The 20,917-nt window shown below is 39.9% G+C and overlaps 1 protein-coding gene across 10 annotated transcripts in view; it reads right to left on the bottom strand.

Moving 5' to 3' along the window:
- Window positions 1-310: 310 nt before the first annotated feature.
- MAGI2 (membrane associated guanylate kinase, WW and PDZ domain containing 2) overlaps window positions 311-20,917 on the bottom strand; it is a 725,755-nt gene continuing 705,148 nt past the window's right edge. For 7 of the 10 annotated variants that reach the window (XM_069035710.1, XM_069035728.1, XM_069035720.1 and 4 more), the window contains one exon: window positions 311-3,308. In XM_069035710.1, coding sequence (XP_068891811.1) covers window positions 2,509-3,308 — 800 coding nt within the window. In that variant the 3' untranslated portion in view covers window positions 311-2,508. Of the gene's footprint in view, window positions 3,309-17,498; window positions 17,588-20,917 lie in introns of all 10 variants that reach the window. The other 3 variants (XM_069035766.1, XM_069035785.1, XM_069035794.1) reach the window with 1 other exon arrangement.

Here is a 20,917-nt window from a genome sequence, read left to right as displayed (position 1 = left end):
TCACTGCTGGGAGTCTGGCCACCCTGGCCCTGTGTCTGCTGGGACTGGAAGGAGAATAAGGGTTTAGGCTTCTCCACTAAGGAAGAGATTTTTCTGTGTCTGTGTTGCTTCATAAGCCTTAACTTGCCATTATGGAATTTGTTTGGTCACCTACATGTTTATTCATAAATTGGAGTAAGAAATTAAAATGGTCTATTCCTTTTTTATAAGGCAGCATCTAATTAACTCTACTCATATGCAAGAAAATGATTGTTTCTCAGGGTAACTGAAGCCTATTACTCAAAATTAACACCAACTATATACAATTGAAAAAATGAAAGATTTTTGGATATATATTTTATTTGACAGTGGTTTAGAATATCATACAGTAAACAAGATTTCTGTAAAAGTTAATTTATCCATAGTGGTGCGTTTCATAAAAATAGTTGCTCACTTACAGCCTTTCTGTGACTATTAATACATGGAATTATATTTATAGAGATAGAGCTGTACAAGGTAAATTCACAGCTAACACTACACAGAAATATTATTTGGAATGGGGTTTAGATGATGTGCTGTCTTCACAGGTTATCGATTACAGCCGCATAAAGCAATTACTGCACAAGGAGTAGCTGTGAACTGTGCAAATTAGAGTTTATGCAAGCATAATCTCAACTGTTTTTCAGGTTTCATTGTTTGCTTTCTTTATACATAAAAATAAGATACTGGGACGTGCATCTACACTACAGAAGCATTGTCCAAAATCAGATTCAATAAATTAATGGCAAATTATATTGGATTCTAGTTCAGGGGATAAAGATTTTTTTTTTTTTCCATTAAATAAGAGTTTTATAAACAGCTACATGGACTTGTGCTTTTTTAGAAATTATAAATGGATTTTTCTTTCTAAAAAAAAAATGTTTGAAAGCTGCAAAATCCTTGACTTGAGGCTTTTCAAATAATTGGACAGGAAGAAACATGTCTATAAATTTTGCAGTCCAGTGCAATGTTTGAGACATACAGTAATGTGCTAATTTCTTGGAACAAAGCCAATCTCAATCTAGTTTTTCAGCAGAGCATATGAGGAACTGAGATTGATAGTGAACAATAATTTTTAAATACGAATTTTTGACAGTACTTAGCTTTATGGTTTTTTTTTTTTTAAATTACCAATGTATTATTGCCCAGGATTTTGTTTTAATTTTGACAGACGAATAAGCATATGCACACTTACACAGACACACACACATCTTTTTGAAACAAGATAATGACTGATTGAACTCGGAGTTATTTCCTGTGAAGGCAGACTGGAATGTTTACCTGGCACTTAAGGCTTGAAATTCAAAACAGACAAGCAAGAAAGATAAAAAACAAAAAGAAAAAAAAATGGAGATAGGGAAAAAATGGTAAAATGGAAACCATTTTAAAAACTGAAAAATGTTGAATTTACTGAATGAGGACACTGACAACTGTATTTCAGAAACCAGTCTAATTATTGTTGACGTGTGCCTGAAAGGCACCTGCTCTGCCAAACTGAGGGGATGAGAGGTGAGAGTGTCCTAAGTAAATGCAGATGGGTATGAAACATAGCACTGTTGATAAGTGACGCTATCATCTTCTGCAGGAAGGAAAGGCCTTTCCTTAAGGAAACTGCAGCTTTTTCTCTGTAGCACTCTTCCCTTCATTGCAAGGGCCTTGCAGATGTCTGGGGTTTGAGCCTGACCAATTGGTTTGTGTGCTACCTTGCAGGACTTGGGGAACCTGTAATAAATCACTTTTGAGAATAATTTGCAAATACAACTCCACCCTAACTCCTTTCCAATGTACAGAAACATGGTTTGTTCACAAAAATGGCAGTAGAAATGGTATCACAGAAACTAATCCACTGGATTCCCCACTCCTCCCGTAGCGCCCAGTGAACTATGCTACAGGGTACCACGTGGACTATCCCAAAGCATTAACAGTGGAGACGTGTCATGGGTGTACAGTTCTGAACGATGCTTTAAAGAAACCCTTTAACCCCTGTCTAGATATGTCGAGAACAACTTATTTACAACATTGTAGCTCCATGAAAAGATCCTCTCTCGGTTTCAGCTTGCTCCGTGCAGTTTTATTTAAGGCGATGTTCCAGTTTGTGATTGCTCTAACTTGTTCCAGTTTCTTGATATAAAGTCTGAATGAAATCCAAGTCCTTCATGCAGTGGGAAAAAAATGCTAAAGCTACACTGCACTATCCTTCTCTGATGTACTGTCCTTCATATTGTTTTGGTTTCTTCCATAGCTGCCAAAGTCCCTAAAATGGAACTGGGACTTTAGGGTCGATTTTAAATCTCTGTGTTGACTATATGCTTTTGAACTTATTAGATACTGTGCACATTGTCATGGAATTACACACTAATGTTTTCATTCCTCAATGCTTTGTGTATATGTGTGATAGTTAAAATAAATTAAAACAAACCAATGTGAGACAAAAACTGAGAAGAATGTTCTGCATCAGTTTGAGACAGTTAGAGGGCAACAGTCCCTTGCTTATCTGCTCATGGCAGAAGTACCAGACTTCAGGACGCTAGGTAGCTTATCTGAGCCAGGGATTTTCCACGGCCCGGGGGAGACCGTTGCCTTTCGAACTGTGGTGTTGGTGCTGCGAGTGCTAATGGAGTGGAGATGTCCCTTCCTGGGGAACTCGCTGGGTTTCCCATCAGGGTCCCTCTGGCTGTGGTCCATATCACTTCCAGGCGAGCTGCAGCGGTTGCTACTGTATGTCTTGGTAGCTCCTGTATCGATCTTGACACGGTCAGGTGCTGCAGCTGCCTTCTTCTCACTGGTGTTTGTGGATCTGTGATCTTCTTTTTTGCTAAGAGATCCTCCTCTCTTGCTTTCTGGCTTCCTCAGCCTCCCAAACTGTTCATCACTGGTTCCAGCACACACGTGCTCTCTTGCGCCAGCCTCGATCATAACGCTGTGTCCCACCACTTTGCTTTCTGAGGTGGGCCTGCCACCATCAGTGGTCTTATTTTTGCCTTCTGAATATCCTTTCCAAGAAGCCTCTTCATGCTTTGACCTGTCTACCTTTTTAGGACTTGCTGACCTTTCTCTTTGTTCTCCTAACCTTTTCTTTTTGTGACCGTTCACCGAAAGCTCCTTTGGTTTCCTTACATCATGTTCCCTCTTGATATCCCATGTTGGCTCTGGGCTTATCTGGTGAGAAGGGTCAGAGGGTGGGGCTATGTGTGATGAAGATAATGGTGAGATTATGTCGTCGAGGGAAAGAGCTACTTCCGGCAGACCTGGGGAGGTGGCAGAGGGAGCACTCCAGGAGTTTGGTTCGTCTGTTGTAACAACAAAGAGAAGAGAGTTAAGGGCGTATTCAGCAGCACAGGTGTGTATTGCATAGGCACATGTGTTCTGAGCAACACTGACACCCAAACCATGCACCAGTCTTAAACCCCTCTGTTCCAGGTGAGGTGAAACTCCCTCAATTGTGGAGCCAATAGGGAGAAAAACAAAAATAATCTCTCCACAAAAAAAACCCAAAACAAACAAAAAACCAACCTACAGGAGAAGCAGGAACCACAAAGCTGGTAAGTGCAAATGCTGGAAACCCCGGTCTTTTCTTTATACAGATTCTGCTTTCCTCTGCTTATGTTAAATTATTCTTAAAATAATAAAGGCACGTGCTCATGAAATCAAATAGCCTCTTTTGTAGCTGTATAATGGATTTCTTAGCTGGGCAATATCAGTGCTGTCTCTGAGGACAAATGAGAAGGATTTTCTGCCATCTGTTAAACATGTCCCTACAAGCATATAATAATTGACAGGAATTTGTAGCTCAGATAAGGTCATCATTGAATTCTGTCTCATATTTTTTCTAAACAGGTATAGTATTGCAGTGTTTATGGCCCCACAATTCTTACAGGGTACTTAGGAAGCTCTGCCTTTATATCACAGAGTCAGCTGCTGAGTCTCCTGGTTGTGCATTTTGAATTTCTCCGGTTTACTTAGCCTCAACACAATATGGTTGGATTGTGCAGATCCTGTTTAATTTAGCTAAATGGGTATCTCCTTTGCTGAATCATGATGATTTTCCTAATCCAAACCAGAATATTCTGAGAAGCCTTTCTCTTGCATATACATCCTCATTTCTTTTGATTAACCTTGTGGCAGACAACAAATCCATCATGATTAATGACAGCATGGCTCCTATTCTTACCCATCTACTTAGAGGTTAGAGAAATCACTGAACTTGGCTAATGTCATTCCCTATTTAGCACCATTGCCTGGCTTTGACTGGTATGAGAAATAATCCGTCAGAGATGAAGGACTATCTCAGGAATCCATGGAAACGAGGTAGAACTTGTGGCAAGAGCTGTATATTTTTTGGGGGAGAAAATGTAACCTTCTAGCTAAAAAACAAGCATGGACTTCAGGTCAGGACGAGTATCTCTCAGTGATATCAACTGCCCTTGAAAAAAGTAACATGCATTTTTCTCAGCGCTATGGCTGCTTTCAAATTATCATGGAGATGCATATCGTCTCGAAAAATGGAATAGATTCTAGTGCCCAGCCTGGGATCTGCAGCTTGCTTGACTAAAACAGCACTTTTAAGTTAATAGCTGGATTGAGTGATTGCTGTCTTGCAGATAAAAATAGGAGAGACAATAGTGAGGTGGGTGACGTAAAGGGAGGGAGCAGCACAGTTAGCTGAGGAGCTATTTATTTTCCCAGATGGTGTTTGTCATATGCTTTTGCATAATGAGCATATGTGTGGAGAGGATTAGCATTTGAGAGGGGGTAGAAAGTACAAGTTCTGTGTAAGACAAATAAACATTGAGCTGGGAACCTAAATGGGCTAAGGGTCTCAACTGAATTTAAAAAAAAAAAGAAATCACACTTTTTTACCCTCCAGTTAAGGGTGAGTAACGTACCATCTGCTCCCAGCTTGGCACACAAGCAAGAAAAAATAAGAGGAAGACTTGTGCATGGTAGAGTGATCAGCTCCTAGGAGTTTGTCTACAAAAAGCATTGACTTTGATGGGCTTGTTCTTTACTTCTGTTCTTCTGCACCACCAACCTGGTACAGGACCACAGCCTGTGCCTGATGAGGAAGGCACAGACACCACCCTGGCTCTGCTTCAATCTGAAATCCAGGGTATCTCATTTTATTTAACACTTGATCCAGGGACCATGCATGAGGTCCAAATCAGTAAAACTATCCCAGGACTTGGCACAAAGCTGCCTATGTGCACCAGCGAGGTGCGTGAGCCAACTCTGAAGAAGCCACCTTGAGCTTTGGAAAATTAAGTTTATACTTTTCATGGCACTGTCACTCCTCCCCAGGGTAGAGGTGGTGCCAAGGGCTGGACCAGCGTATTTGTCTGAACTACAGTCTTCTTTCCTAGTTGTCCATGACATGTTGTTTTTCACTGAGCCTCAGTGAAGAGCAGTGGGCCATTATCTGATCTCATGTTAGGCTCTGAGAGCTACTGATTACAGAAATAGCCTGTGACTTTGGGTAGCATCAGCTGCACACCAGTAAAAACACCAAATGGCCTGGAGCAGCAAGATGCTTTCAGGTAACAAGACTGCCTCTGTGGAAAATGTACCACTATGCTCAAATCAGCTGTTTCTCCTCCAGGAGAACAAACAAGGGGGCCACCATTCAAGGCCAGGGTGGCAAACATCTCTTGTGGCTCCTCTGAGAAATGAAGGACAATATGGTACCAGTTATTTGTGGGATGCTCAGGAGAGGAGACCTAGGGGTTAGTGGCCTGCTGCTTTATTCCCTGGAGATGACAGAATTTCTTCTACTTTCTTTTGTAAAGGGGATGAAAAAACAACCAAATGTTGTAGTGAGAAATCGTAGTGGGTTAGAACATACTCCAACAACAGTGAATCAGCATATCTTTTACATATAGGGATATGTAAGTATAGGTGTCTATAAACTGGGATATGCCATATTATATGCATTACTGGATTTTATCTCTCCCCCAGAAAATGCTAAGTAAAAGACAACATGGCCAACTAAGCAAGAAAAGTTATAGCCACAGCTTAGAGGAAGTTTGGCTGTGGGACAACCTCAGGTGGGTCACTGGCTGCACTATGTTTAAAATACTTGCTGGGAAGACCCCTATATACAGGTTGTATTTCCAGTGGTTGTGGAACAATGTTGCCATGGAATAAAACTATCATTTATATTCTGTGGCAATATATCACTTGCAAGTAAGAACAAAATGACTTTCCTTAAAGTTGAAGTACCATCAATCTGAGACAGCTAATCCCAGCCTAACCTGCTATTCTTTCAAATGAAATGACATTATACAGAAAGTCAGCCTCAGTCTTGGTAGATGTTAATGTCAACAAGCCATTGTTGCAATATTTCACTGGCTAGTGAGGAGAATACTCATGTGATGGCATTGTAGCCAACTTCCCTCTGATGTTTGAATGCTATGGAAAAATATAAAAATTACTAGAGTAAAGCAAAGTGCAGGAATATAAATAATTTGTTGCTCAAAAGAAAAATCCTTAAAAAAGCCATGTTCAAACCATAAGGGTTCATTTGGACTTGCTCAACCAGCACTAAAGTGATTGCTTCTCCATAACAAATATAAACAGGAGAAAAATGTAAAATTTTATCCTGCAGAGCAGTTAAACTACTAATTTATTTTCATACTTATACTCAGTTTCTAGCTGCATTTTGGAGAGAGTTATTATTATTTCTGAGTATTTTTTATTCTGTTTTATTCTAAGACTTTTTATAAAACCTTTGTGTTAACTGGGAACATAACCTACTTCTACTGTCTGTTATTCCGTTGTATCTCGAAGCATTTTGTAAAGCTACTAAACCAGAGACAGAGCACTGATTTTACTTTTTTTCTTCCTTCACCTCTGGGAGGAGCTGAAAACAGTACCTGTTTAACAGAGCATGAACTACTAATGCCCAAACAACTTGCAAGCAGATGAAAACGATATTGCATTCAGTTGCAACTGCTGGAGAGATTTAGGGACAACACAGTTTTAAATTTGTTTCTGACTTCGTCACCATTGACAACATCCTTGCTGTCAGAGAAATTGTTTTTCAAAAGTATACCTCTCACTGAAGGCTAATAGATGCCTTCCTCCCTTCTTTGAAGGGAGAAAATCTCCCTTGACCTACTAATTTAGACAAGATAAATGAGCTGGGAGCAGCACTATAATCTGTCACTGTGATGGCATTTCATTTGGTGTAATTTAGTAGGTGTTTACTGGGTGGCTTTCAGTTTCCACAAGCTACTGTAACACAAGTTGGTGGCACTTCTCCATGGGATGTGTAAGAATGACTCACCTACGACCCACTTCGCATAACTCTCAGGCAAAGGAGTAAATTTCTAACTGAGTAAGAGCCACCACAGACACAAGATCTTGAGGGTGTGGGAGGACAAGTAGGAGATGAACACAGCCATTTTGGGGGAAGAGTGACACGGGGAGAACATCAGGAGCAGAAGTTTTCTGTCTAAAGGTTTTTTTGTTTGAGGTAGAGCTGCCATATACATGAATTGTTTTGCTCTGTCAGCTCTCACGCATTCAGTGGAGTGGAAATGAGGGTACTACTTTCATGTGTCCATTCGCTGCTGTCTTTAACTGCTCTACCTGGACCCACTGCTTGCTGATGGCTGAACCACAAGTAAAAGAACCCTGGCTTTACTCCTAATAGCAAGGAGAGCTCTGTCCATGGACCTCTGTTTTGTGGCTAGGTTCTACCTTAGCATCCCAGTATTTTAGATAATTGTTTAGTAATTTATCAAGGACATGTGATTTTTCATCAGATATAATTATCCATAAACTACTAATATTAATGTATTGAATATTTAGTAGTAAGAGTAGAAATTACATCACATTTTATTACTTACATACAATAAAATCTCAAAACCCTTTTAATTTTCAAATTATATGAATAATGTACAATATATTAAAGCTTTGAACACTTTCATTAATCTGAATGAAGTGTTTTCTGAAATGTCTAAGCAGCTGTTCGCATATCTACCCAGAATTCTTCTCCTAGGGAATCAAAGAGGGTTTGATTGAATAAAAAATATGGTGCTTTATTTTTTCCCCCCATTTTTTGTCTGAAATTATGTATTGCCAGGAGGTGGCAAGCAGTTCTTACAGATGCTGCTAATAACAAAAATGGGACAAATTGTCCCCTGGTGAGTATCCACTAATGTTGGCAGTGCTACACCAGGAATGCATTTGGGTCTTTCTCATTATAGCTTGACATGTCTTTGATGTTCCTGATTGCATTGGTCTCCTGCAGCTTTTCTTTAACGCTCTCTAAGGGGGAATATTTCAGAATATAGAAAGAATCTTTAATCTTTTATCCTGAGACTTCCACAACCCAAACATACAGCACCTTTGTCTCCTGAAATAAATGATTCTCTGAAGACTTCATGGTTAGAAAAACTCTTTCTGTTCATCTTTCAGCCTTATGGAAATGTGACACAATATGCCACCCTTTCCCCCAGCCTCTCCCAGAAAGTGAATGGCAATGGGCTCTGCCCCCAGCTTACAGACTGCCTGTTCTTCTAGCTATAAACTGCAATTCTTGTTAATTATTCAATATGCTATGCAAATGTTTTCTCAGAAATTACACTTTTCTTGGCTTAAAATTGCACTCTGTTTGTCTCCCCTTCCACTGAATGTACCCACATTCAGATCCCTGAAAACCAGTAGCCCTGGAAGCAAACACCAACAGATTTAGGTGCCTTCTGCTGTGATGTGGTACTTTCTTTGGTCAATCACTGTGGGCACATCCAGGTGGGATAGCCTTTCCATCATTAGTACTGCTCTTATGCTTTACAGAGGTATGATGGCAGTGTGCTACGGGTGCAAAATGTTCATTCTATGTATAGAAATTAGATACCTGCCAGAGACATTAATAAAAATAAATCCAGCTTATACTCGGTTTTTTTAGCAAATGAACTACTTCTCCTTTCTCACACATGCAGTTGAGTGATCAGCTTAGTATTTTGAAGTCTTGTTTCAAGAAAACCTAATCTCATTCTTTGCTATATTAATGTAGCCACATTTGTTATACCACTTGCCTGTTTGTACTTAATAATGTCACGGTGACTGAATGTTTAGAGTACCTTTTAAATATAAATTTAAATGTAGCTTTGCTCAAGAGTGGAATCCTACTTTACAGTAATTTGGCTTTTTGGCTTCATGCATTTGTTTTTCCAAAGCTGGAGGACGGTTGCTCAGGGTAATCAGAGTTAGATTACAGGTCACGAAAGATTACGGGAAAACAAATATGCATCTGTGTCCTGATATCTTTCATTTCTAAATTCTGTGCTCGGCATTTTCAAAAGACCAGAATGATTCATTAAGAAAGACTGATACTTGGGGTATGAAACAATGCCAGACTGCCAGACCTAGGCTTTCTGTCCCCAAAATCATTCTGCGTTTTTGATTTTGTCATTGGTCTAATACTGAAAAGGTGGCCACCATTACTATTACATGGAACTATTGGTGGCATGGCTTCTGCAGATGTTCACAAGAACTGAAAAGATATGAATGTAAGTGTAGTGTAAGTGGTATCTCCTCTGTAAACTTGAAATGTTTAATTTTACATCCAGAAAATTCAGCCACTGACCTATTCTAATACTGGAAAGCACAGCTGTACATCCTGCTTGGCTCAGTTCCTAGTGCCACTGATACCCAGATGCCCTACTTTTTTCATGTTCCTGGTCATTACTGAAGAGCAACAATTTAGTTCCTTTGGGTTCATTATATCCATCTTCCATTGTATACTTTACCTAGATATTAAATGGAAGATGCCCTAAATATTTTTGCAGCAGATATGGTGTTCATAAGGTTCTTGCAAGGGCCATCTAATGAGACTTTGAATGATCTCATCTCAGGTAAAATTCACTTTCATCATCTTTTCTGTGCTCTGCTTAGAGGTTTCTTAGAGAAGTGCTTTCATGTTCAGAGATCTAATTTTAGAATTATTGCAGCACTTCAGAAAGAGCAGATTGTTAGTTATGCTTGGAAGATTTTCTGTACGAAAATCTACAGAAGCTCAGGAGATGATATTTGGTTTTGGAGCTAAGGGAACAGAGAGAAAGGGAAAATTCAAACTTGGGGCAGAGAGGGCAAAACTGTATATTGCAAGGAAAAAAGTTTAAAAATCCTTCAGAAAAATGCTGTATGTTTTCTTGAAACAAGAAAGCCACACACATTGATTTGTGTTTGCTTTAATCTGTAGCAAGCACTATGGATGAAAGCACTTTTCAATTTTTTATGTGATGTAGTCTTTAAATACGGTTAACAAAGAAACATAGGAAGCAACTGATCTGACTTAGAGGGCTTCTATTATTATTCTGCACTGGTTTTGATCCTACATTATAATACCCAGGGCATCATCAGTAAATCCCTTTCCCTGAGTTAGTTCTTTAATTATGGCACTGCTTCACCAGTATTTTACTGTCCTTACCACTTGAGATAATAATTTAATTGCCTCACAGAGTCAGAGAGAGAGGTGTCTCAAAAGACCTCTGGAAATAGATGTCTGCTCTTCTGTTGAAAAGTGATACTAATGTTGGGGAGTTCCTTATGGGAAACCTCTTGGAGGCTATGGGTCAAAGCTGAGTGGATGAACACAGAAATCTACACCCATCACCCCACATCAGGTCCTTTGTAGAAAACACAGGTGACTGCAAGTAAGTGGCCTGAGACCTTTCAGGCTGACACAGGAGATAACTAATGAATTCAGAAGCACTCAGTCTTCCTGCCATGGAGAGCAGGTGGACTGGATTGTCATGGATGATCTTGGGGGGCTGCTTTAGCTCTGTCCTGGTTACTCTGCCATTGACCACCCCTTAAATACAAATCACATCCATAAGCAATTCACTGTAACATTGCCTAAGCTCTGCATCATTTGGTTCTCTCCAATATTTGTCACACCTTAAAACAGGGTTGAGACTTTAGCAGTGCCCTTACAATAGCAAGAATAAAAAGGGGTAATTTTTCTATGCAGAAGAAAGCTATCCAAAGCACAGGATAGGAGAGGGGAAAAAATAAGGAGCCCCACCTACAAGCAGGTTTTATTTCAGAAACAGGTAAATTATTATAGTAAATCAGTTTACTAATTTACTGTAATTGTCTTCAGGCTGTGAATCTTAAGGCCAGATGATTATGAGCACAGAGTTTACCTCTCTTTCCAAGACCCAGTTTAGTTTATTCCATAGATATGACTCTAGTAAACAGTCCTATCAACTAAATATTGAAATCATTGTGATCGCTAATCTGAGTGAACTTGGTGTGAGACTGAATTGTTAACAGTTAATGACTCAAACAATTGTTCATTTGCAAAAGCAGCAGGTGCTTTGCTGAGGATGTGCAAGATCACAGCCCAGGAGCAGAGCAGGTGTACATGAACCTTTGTTTAGGGACAAGCTGGGTTTTGAGCCAGATAAGAGAAGAGGCTGATAAGAAGCAGATCCTGTGAGGTGGGATAATACTTCTTATCATGCCAATGTCCTCCCTTACACAACTGGCTCAGTTGTAAAACCCCTTTGGGGAACATATCAGGACATTCACGTTATTCATCCCTTCTGATGGGGCATAACTGGCTCAACTACAATGATGTGAGAGGCAGCTGTCATGTCTCAGAAGGTGCCTGCCTTCCTTCCTTCCTTCCTTCCTTCCTTCCTTCCTTCCTTCCTTCCTTCCTTCCTTCCTTCCTTCCTTCCTTTTTCCCTTATATGTTTTCTTAAGTGATATTTTTATGCTTTTATGTTGTTATATTACTATAGGTAATAATAACCAAAATGGCTACATACCTACTTTCCATTTCTACCAAATTGTTCTAAAATAAACCCTGTATATATATTTATAAACATCAATCATTCAGTGTGGCTTCACTCCAACTCCCCCCCAAGGGCTCTATTAACAAGAACTGCAGTTACCCTTGCCTTCAGGGACAGGTTGTAACCCTTGGTAAATTAGACTTTTCCTTGAATCAGCTTAATCCATCTGCATAAATGTTGCAGGATTACTGATACTGGAAGAGCCGAAGAGTTGCAGCCTGCATGGGGCTTTTATCCTTCACAGGAAGCTCCTCACTGCTATGTCAATGTTAAGTCTGTGGACAGCTTAAGTACCAGTCTGGAGTGATGCTGCTCTAACCACACCTTATCATTCACTTGGTCCTTCAGGTGGTTTGGTGCTATTTTTGACGTGCTGAGCATCTCACATATTTATCAGATCAGAGCTACTCAGGCAATATTCATCCCGTCAATAAAGAAGGTTTTATTTTTCCCTGTGTGGTCAGGCAGCAGAGTAGAACTGGAGAAACCTCAGCAGTTCTCCTCCAGAGCCACGCTGGAGCTGGAAAAACTACACTGGAAGTTACTGTATAATTAAAAAAGATAATGACTTTCAAATTAGTTTTTATTAATAGAATTAAGCCACATTAAATCATAAAAGGTGTTCATAAATATGTTAATAAAATGTGTGGTATTAATGAAAAACATTCTGCAAAGACTGAATAATTTAAGAGTTGGATATTACACACTTAATTAAAGTTAAATATTAAAATTATTAATTACCACAGCTAAAATGGGCGTTAACAGCAGGCATCACATTCTGTCAGGCCAATAAATAGCTGTCATTATTAAAAGTGTGTAGGTAATAAATAAAATTTACTTAATATGGGAGGGATTCAGAGCATTCTGACTCTGTATGAAATGCCCCTAGAAAGTTGTTTCTGGTAGGCACTGAGGATCGCACTTTATGAGTGAGAGCAGGATCTTAAGCAAAATACATAACTTGGTTTGGACTCAGTCACAAAGCTCATGAATAAGTAGTCCTGTTCTGCTTAGGGTAGAAGCTGCAGAAGCAGTTTAGTGTCTCTTCAGCAAACTGTTTTCAGACTGGGGGCCTTCAGGCAATGAAGGTGCAGAGCTGACTCTGGGACCACACCTGCTGTTGGGACTGTTGTAGTATCCGATATCTTTGGAATGCTGAGACAAATTTCCCTGAAAACTCTATGATGAGATGGAAGTGCACGAATGAATGAATTTTACACTGTAACATTCAGCTCCTAATAATTAAACACAAACTACATGTTGTTAGAAAACCCAGATGTTCAAAATTCTGGGTTGCTCAACCACAATTCAACACTCTTTATGGTCATGTTCATTAAGCATCAGTTGGAGAGTCACAGTTACCTCATATTGTCTAAGTAAAAAAAAAAAACAACATTTCATTTTCTGGTTGTTTCCCCCCCCAAAGCTAGGAATAACAGGCTCTAAGAAATCTGACAGAAGCCATGACCTCTGCTAACCTTTCCCTGTGGTTGGGCCACAAAGCATCAGCCAGGAGTTGCACGATGGGATGGTGGAGTGAGGACAGAGGCAGGACCAGCTGCAAGTCCTTCTGTGGACAAAGCTTGCCTTCACCTCCCCAATGGTTTGAACAACAGTTTTTTGTGTCACTCTCTGTGTGATCATTTAGACTCATCATATTTCCAGTGTCAGTGAGAAGAGGTTATGAGAAGCCTTGTTAGAATAATTTAGTCTTGGGCATCATAGAGTCAGGCCACTGGCAAGGCTCTTTGACAGAGATTGAGTGATACAGGAATATTCCTGTGTGCTTCATGCTGTTCACTTTGGTTACACAGCTCCCTGAGGCAAGGATACCATCACAGATCCGTGGGGAAGCTAACTCTGAGCAAGAACAAGTTGCAGTGATGCAGTCTTGCTATGAACTGGGGACCTGTGGCAAATGAGAGGGACTGAGATAAGCATCAGGAGAGGTGTTTACTGGGGTACTATGCTGCAATTTTCTGGGGTATTACTCTGTCCAGAAGACTGGACTTGGTCCTATGGCATACTGCAAAGACATGGTAAGTGTTACTGAATTCCTATTTTACCTATTTATCTGGATTACACAAAGAAAGGAAAAACTGATGCTGTGGGACAGAGGGATGGCTGCATTCTATCAGGTCCTGTATTTCAGGCGCTTACCTTCTGGTATTGTCAACTGGATGGAAATACAGGAAGCCATGAATACAAATGGTAGAAAAAGATTTGTGGGTGGGACTTTCCCCTTCCTCAGGAAGTCTGCTTGCTAGTTTATGTGAACCGAATGAGGGATAATATTTGTTCATCTTTTTTATTAATTTTAGTTTAGCTGTAATTATCTACACTTTACACCATATTAGTAAATCTACTCCAGAATATTATATTAGAATAATTAAGCTTTAATAATAAGAGAACTTGCTCAACAACCTTATTAATAAATCTTTGTTCAGATGTGGGGGGACACTGCCAATTTTGGTGTGGATTAGCAAAGTTTTCTTTAGTAATAATATTGAGTAGTCAACTAGGAATTTTAATCTTTTAAGTGCTTCTCAAGCATTAAATAATTAATCCCCATAAAACTCCCATGAGATAGGTAAGTAAATATTACTATCCCCATTATACAGATGGGGGAAGCCTGGATTAGGCTATTCAACTAGACTGGCCAGAGCCACTGGGAGTGTAATTGCCAAAGCAATGTTTAGGATTCAGTATTTTTGCATTTAAAAAGTGAGGAAAAGGTATTTCCTTCCTGGAAGCTCGAAGTCACTGCCAAGAAACTGAAAGTGTCATCCCATGTGTCACTCTTTCTTTCAATACTGATTTCTTCCATTTCTATATCAAGCGATGAAAGGTCTACGTATCTTCTAAAATAGAAATTTGCTGTAAGACAGAAATAACTATATGCACCCACACATACATATACACCCCCTGTTATTTAATAGAAGGATGTTCTACTTTTCTGCCAGCTGCTACATATTTATTAAATACTAAAGACATGTTTGTAAAGCAGGTTTTAATATTCAATTTTGCCCTTGAATAGTTTTTACTCATAGCAATAAAATATTCTAGAACCTTTGGGAGCCCATATTCAAACTGCCTGATGGTTTTAGACCAATTTTATTAACCAGTATATTGGTTCATTTAGTTAGTACTTTTTTTTCTTTTTACACACCACGGGTTCCTGAAATTAAGTTGGTATTGCTAGAAATAAGAAGGTGGTATTGGAAATGCAGCAGGAATATGAATGAATGTTTGCAGTTCCACCAAGGTGGTCACAGGCAGAAAGGGCACTTTTCCAAAATGACTATTGATTTTTGCACTCACATCAGATGAATGATATATGGGGTAGTTCAAGTTTCAAATAACACCCAACCTCAGCTCTGGAGATTTATAAAATGAGCATTAAAAATAGGATGAACTGGATTATTTGATCAGTACTCTGAACAGATAAGAGTATCTGCCTTCAAAGTATAGGCCAAGATGATTTAGCCATTTATTAGACAAACGCAAGAGCTTCACACATTCTAATAGAACTAGAAAAATCAGTTTTTAGCAGACTGCAAACTGGAGCTTTCCGAAGGATATAACTATATTCAAACAATAAACCCACAGTGTGAGCTTCCAATTCTTAATATATTTTTGCAAATATAAATGCAGTGGTCACTAGTAAGGGCTACCAAACCTATGATGCAAGGAAGCACAGGCATGTATCACTTGGTCTGGATGTACCTTCCAAACTACCTGGCTCTCTCTTGTGCTATATCCAAGTTCAAGTAAGCCTGCTGATCATCTTGCAGAAGTGATTATTTATACAAAAGGGAACAATTCCTTTGGGTGAAATGTGGTCTTATAACAGACTGCACTGTGATGTTATGGTAGGGCCTCTCCTAAGGCATACTGGAATGGTTCTGCATCAGGAAATTTGACTCCTTCCTCAGTGCCCTAATGAATGGTATAACAGCCACATTTTTGGTTGGGATAAGCCCTATCAAAATGGGCTCTTCAGGAAAATCCCCTCTGAACTCTTTCATTAAAAACACCTGAAATGGAAACATTTAATAAAAATTTGACATGACATTGCTTTTTTATCAAGCAAGTATCTCAGTTTTGGTGTTGACTGGAACTAAAATGCTTTTGATTTTCTGGATACATTATACTGAGAAAAAAATTCTGTTTCAACACTTCCTGCCAAATAAATGAGAACCATTCACAGCTGGATGACTCTGCAAAACTAACTTTAGCTATATTTATAGAGTATTTACATTTCTACTTATTTCAGGAAAAAGACTTATTTCCTGTGTATGTTTTTCTAGAGGAAGGAAAATAAAGATGATGCCCAGAAAGTTGTGGTTATAAATATGTAGAACTTCTGTTGGAACTGCAGTTCATGGAGCTGACAACTAGGACTCATAAAATGGCCCTAATTCCAGCCTGGGTTTTAACCTCTCTGAGCTATGTTTAGTGAAGAACAAAACGGAGGTAAGGTGAGAATACAAGGAATGGTGGAATTAAAATTTCTGTATGATGCAGGAACTTCATGGCTGGGAGGTCTCTGATGGTGACATACACACTTGAACTACATGGGAACAATTCCAAACAGCCTCTAGATGTGTCCAGCTTTGCAGCAGCAAAGCATATGGATGTGTCTGTGTTCAAAAAAAAATCTTATTTCTAGACACAGACCGGAAATAAGCTCTAACTGGAAACACATTGGTTACATTACCTGGATTTGCATGCACAACACTGATAACTTAAGGCCAGTTTAGTGCCTGGGTGCTGGGGGCAGGAATTTTGTGAGCATCACACTGGAGGAGCTGCTTGAAGCTCAAATGCTGGAAGAACATCTCTGGGTGTAACTCCCTTTCTATTTCCAATCTGTCTACTTCAATGTGTGAGACTGTCCTTATATTTGTAGTAAATGTACTACATTGTGCAAAGTCAGCAGCAGACAGAGCTGAACGCATCTGGACACTGCTGTGTTTTCTGTGATGACAGCAATCAATAGGAAAATAGAAAAAACGAGTCTTTCTTTTCCTTTGCTTTCCAGGTATCATATCTGGGCCCTGACTCTGTATTAAAAATTGGATGTATCTGAACAACCTGAGCAGTTGGATCTGATTCTATGAAGAAAACAGCCTGAAATCAAGAGCAAAGTGCTTTGTCTAAATTCAGCATAACCACGGGGTTTGATAAATGAGTACTGCCTTACAGCACATTTCAAAATGGGTTCAATTTTACATCTGTTATTTCTTCAAGGGGCTGCACATAAATATTGTTTGAGAACAGCACCTAACTTCCACCTTCATATTGCTAATATTTTTGCAAGCCAGGTGCCACAAAGAAGAGGAAAATTATGGCTTGAATGCAAAAGTTTAAGATCTTCTACCTGAAAAGTCATATTCAGAAGATAAATTTTTGTCATGAGAGAAAGTGAATATATAGCAGACCAATGCACTAGCAGCAGTGAAACATGCAAAACTCATTATTTAGGATATTAAAAGACATTTGTAGAATGCATAGCTGCTTTGATGTCTTAGATAATCAGTTATGAAAGAAAAGTCGAATACTGTAAAAACAAGTGAGCTAGCATGTAAGAAAAAGTTGGAAAATACTCTATTAACAGTTGTGAGAAACAAAATGTATTAGAAAGATAATATACATGCAGAGTTTACAAACCGTGTCTTTAGGGTGGCCCAATAAGTAGAAATATGGGGACCCATGCTTGTCACTTTTCATGCACATGGAGAGACTGGAAGGTACCATTCCTAAAGGAAGGGGAGGAACAGCCTAGGACCAATCATTAGAATTAACAGAACCAGTGACATACAGACATTTTACTATTGTTAGAGCAGAGAATTCTTAGTAAGTTTAGAACAACTGAGTAAAAAGCTTATATGTAACAGGAAAGAAGTATTTCTGTAAAGCTAAGACAAATAAGCATGCTGTAAGTCTAAATATTAGTGGATTATTGAAACTACAGTACATATATATTCAGGATATAGATTCACCTGGTCTATGGATATGGAGTACATCTTGAGGTGCTTCCTGAAGGAGTCATAACAAATCAAAAGCAAAGGGCTTAATGCATTTAAGATCTGTGCTAATTTACTTGTATGAAAAATCCTTGTATTGGTATCAACTCTGACATTTTTGGTTTTTTTTTGCTGGGTAGTGCTGAAGCAGGAGATGAGAGTTTCTTCAAGGCCCCTTAGAAATGACTTACTGCTATATAACTTGCAGCTTTTATCTCTTAACCATCAATTTGTATATACTGAAACTTTACTCTTCCTCCCTTAAACAGCCCAAACTGAATCTAAACTCTAGTTCTGTAAGACCACCTGAGTGTAATGAACCCATGGTGTGAGCTGTGTATGCAATTTAGCATTGTGCAAAGAAACAGAGATTCCAAAAATACACAATGCAACCCCAGGACACGTCTTTTAGTACAGCAAAACAAAGCAGGGGAGGACAGGGAAAGGGACCATCATTGTATAGATCCATAAAGCACCAATCATCACACATGATGCAGATTTCTTGTTCTCCAAACCTCAATGATTCCAGTTCCCACAGCTCTGTGTATCTGCTAGTATCACAGTGTGACCTAGAATGCTCAGGGCCAGATCCAGATATCCAAGATAGGGCAATGGAAAAGTTTTCCAAAATCTCTCTGGGCTGGAGTCTCTAAAACTCGTAACTTCCTTCAGGAGTTCTTAAGCAACTTAATACTAAGTGAAACTTGATAGAAACCTGATCTCAAACCTGGCAGATGATTTTGTAGTCCTGAAAGCAGGAAGGGAAACAAAGCCATTTCTTCCAGATGTTCCTCACAGGTGAAAATCAGTGTTTTTGCTCCCTCTGCACTACCAGACAGAAAGCAACTGGGGCAGGGGGTTATGCCTTGCTGGAGGGATGGAGTCCACCTTCGGGTGCTAACCTGCCTCAGCCTTCCTTTACAGCCACCTTAACACCCTGTTACCCCTTCCTTCCTCAGCCTCCTTTACACCCCACTTGTGGTCATTTGTTTATATGACTCATCGCTTTCAGAAACTTCTAGGAACTTATATATTTTAATGTACTATGAGTAATAAAATCTCCAGTCAGGAAAGGCCAGGAGCAGTAAACTGGAAGAAACAATCTGCCAGGATTGCCGGTGTGGGGGGGATCTGTTAATCCATTGCTTTTCCTATTTCACACGTTCCCCCTGTTCCCTGCCCTGGCTTTGGCCACTCCCTCGGTTTCTCCCTATTTGCTCCTGTACCCCAACCCCGCCCAGGGACCGCCCCTGGACCCCTGACAGAACCACCCCGCACCCAGACCACGCTGTCTCTCTACCTCCGAACATTGCAGGGACAAGATGTGATTGAAGCCATGTCACACCCTCATGAGAGCCCCTTCTCTGCCTCCTTTACCCCCACTGCGTTGTGACGCTGCTGGCTGCCGGAGCCAGATCGCGGGGCTGTCCCAAATGGACTCCGGGATGCGACTGATGGCATGGCCCCAGGAAACCCTCACTGAGCTCTCAGGGAGCAGCAGCCTGCTAGGCAGAGTCCAGAGGTTACAGCATGCTGGGACTGAGAGTGAAACATCACAGGCTTTCCTAGGGAACTTCCTCCAAAGATATTTAGAGAAAACAGTAGTTATTCCCACAGAAAACTAGTTTTCTGGGGCTGATCAATCATTAGAAGTAACTTGCTTCTTGCAGAACTCACAGCTGGATAGAGAGACTGATCTGTTAGTTTTACTTCCTCATTAATTTTATAATTTTGAGATTTTGTGAACAGTTTTCCCACATTTTGCCTTTAAGGATGAGGCTTCATCCCAGTGTTTGGCTATGCAAAGTACATGTCCTTCTCATGGTGTTTATGTAGCTATGGCTAAGGCCTGAAATACATGAGCATCTGTAATGAGGCTCCCACAGTGTGAACAGATAGATTTTTTTTTTCAGAACTGCTGCACACCCAGTAGCTCCTGCTGAAGTCAGTAACCCCTGAGGTAGGTGCATACACAGGGAACTAGGCAGCCACTGCAGGGAAAGTCTTGATCTGTCACTTTATTCAAATTGTTTTTAATGCTGGGGCGAGAAGTGCTCAGTTCTACAGTGATGATTCTTAGTTTTGTGTCCTGTGACATGTATGAAACCTCACACTCTCTCCAGCCAGACTTCCCAGTCATTAAGTACATTTTGGGATCAGGATTCCCAGCAGTACTTCTAGTCTTTCTTGCACATTAATATGATTTCTTACTATGACTTGGTTCTCCGGAGAGCACAGCTGGCAGATTATTTCCTATGAAACATGATGCTGATGTTCTTCGGCTTTGGATGAGCTGTGATAATTTACCTCCAGTAGAAGCACAGTTCCTCTGGCTATCCTTGTCCTCAGCAAACATGTTCTGAGATGCTGGCTGATAAAACACCTGTTTTCTAAGCTTCTTTTGTTGCACCCTGCTGTGAAATCAGCTATAGTTTTGGAGCATTAGTCATGTCCGAGCTCCTTTGCTTACATTCTGATGGTACCATGCCTGCTACAAGGGGATTTCTGCCTCTTAAGTGCTCTGGGATCTTTGGCATTTGTTTTCAACCAAAACCAGCAGCTGGAATGGAGGTAAATGATGCATTTGTAGCACACCTTATTTCTTACTCTAGGTTTGAGTAGTGCTTCAGCTCAGCCAGAATTTTCCAAGTTCGGAAATGCACAGATTTCCAGGCACTATAAACTGACATAACTCATTCAGGAGATTTACACCCTCGCAGGAGCTTGTTTTCTGTTTCTTCCCTGAGTGCTTTCTTCTTTTCAATACACATTCTTTTCTTTCACAAATCACTTTCTTATCATTGATGAATTTTCCTCAACACTGCTGTTACTGATGTCAATCACATCATCATTCAAACACTGATATTTCTTGCACTTAAGTACATACCACCATATTTTGTACTAACAGAAACACTGCACTGGAGTTTAAAACTCAAGGAAAATCAAGAAGCTGAAGACTGAGGACAATAATGTGATGGTCTTGGCTGGCTGGTTTAGGTAGCTCTAGGTAATTAGTGCTGTGAATCTGAATGTTGCTGCTGTTGGAAAGGTCTTTAATCACAG

The sequence above is a fragment of the Aphelocoma coerulescens genome, chromosome 1A (assembly GCF_041296385.1).
Source record: "Aphelocoma coerulescens isolate FSJ_1873_10779 chromosome 1A, UR_Acoe_1.0, whole genome shotgun sequence".
Taxonomy (NCBI): domain Eukaryota; kingdom Metazoa; phylum Chordata; class Aves; order Passeriformes; family Corvidae; genus Aphelocoma; species Aphelocoma coerulescens.
The sequence above is the reverse complement of the archived record's forward strand: the minus strand, read 5'-3'. Positions and strand labels throughout refer to the sequence as shown.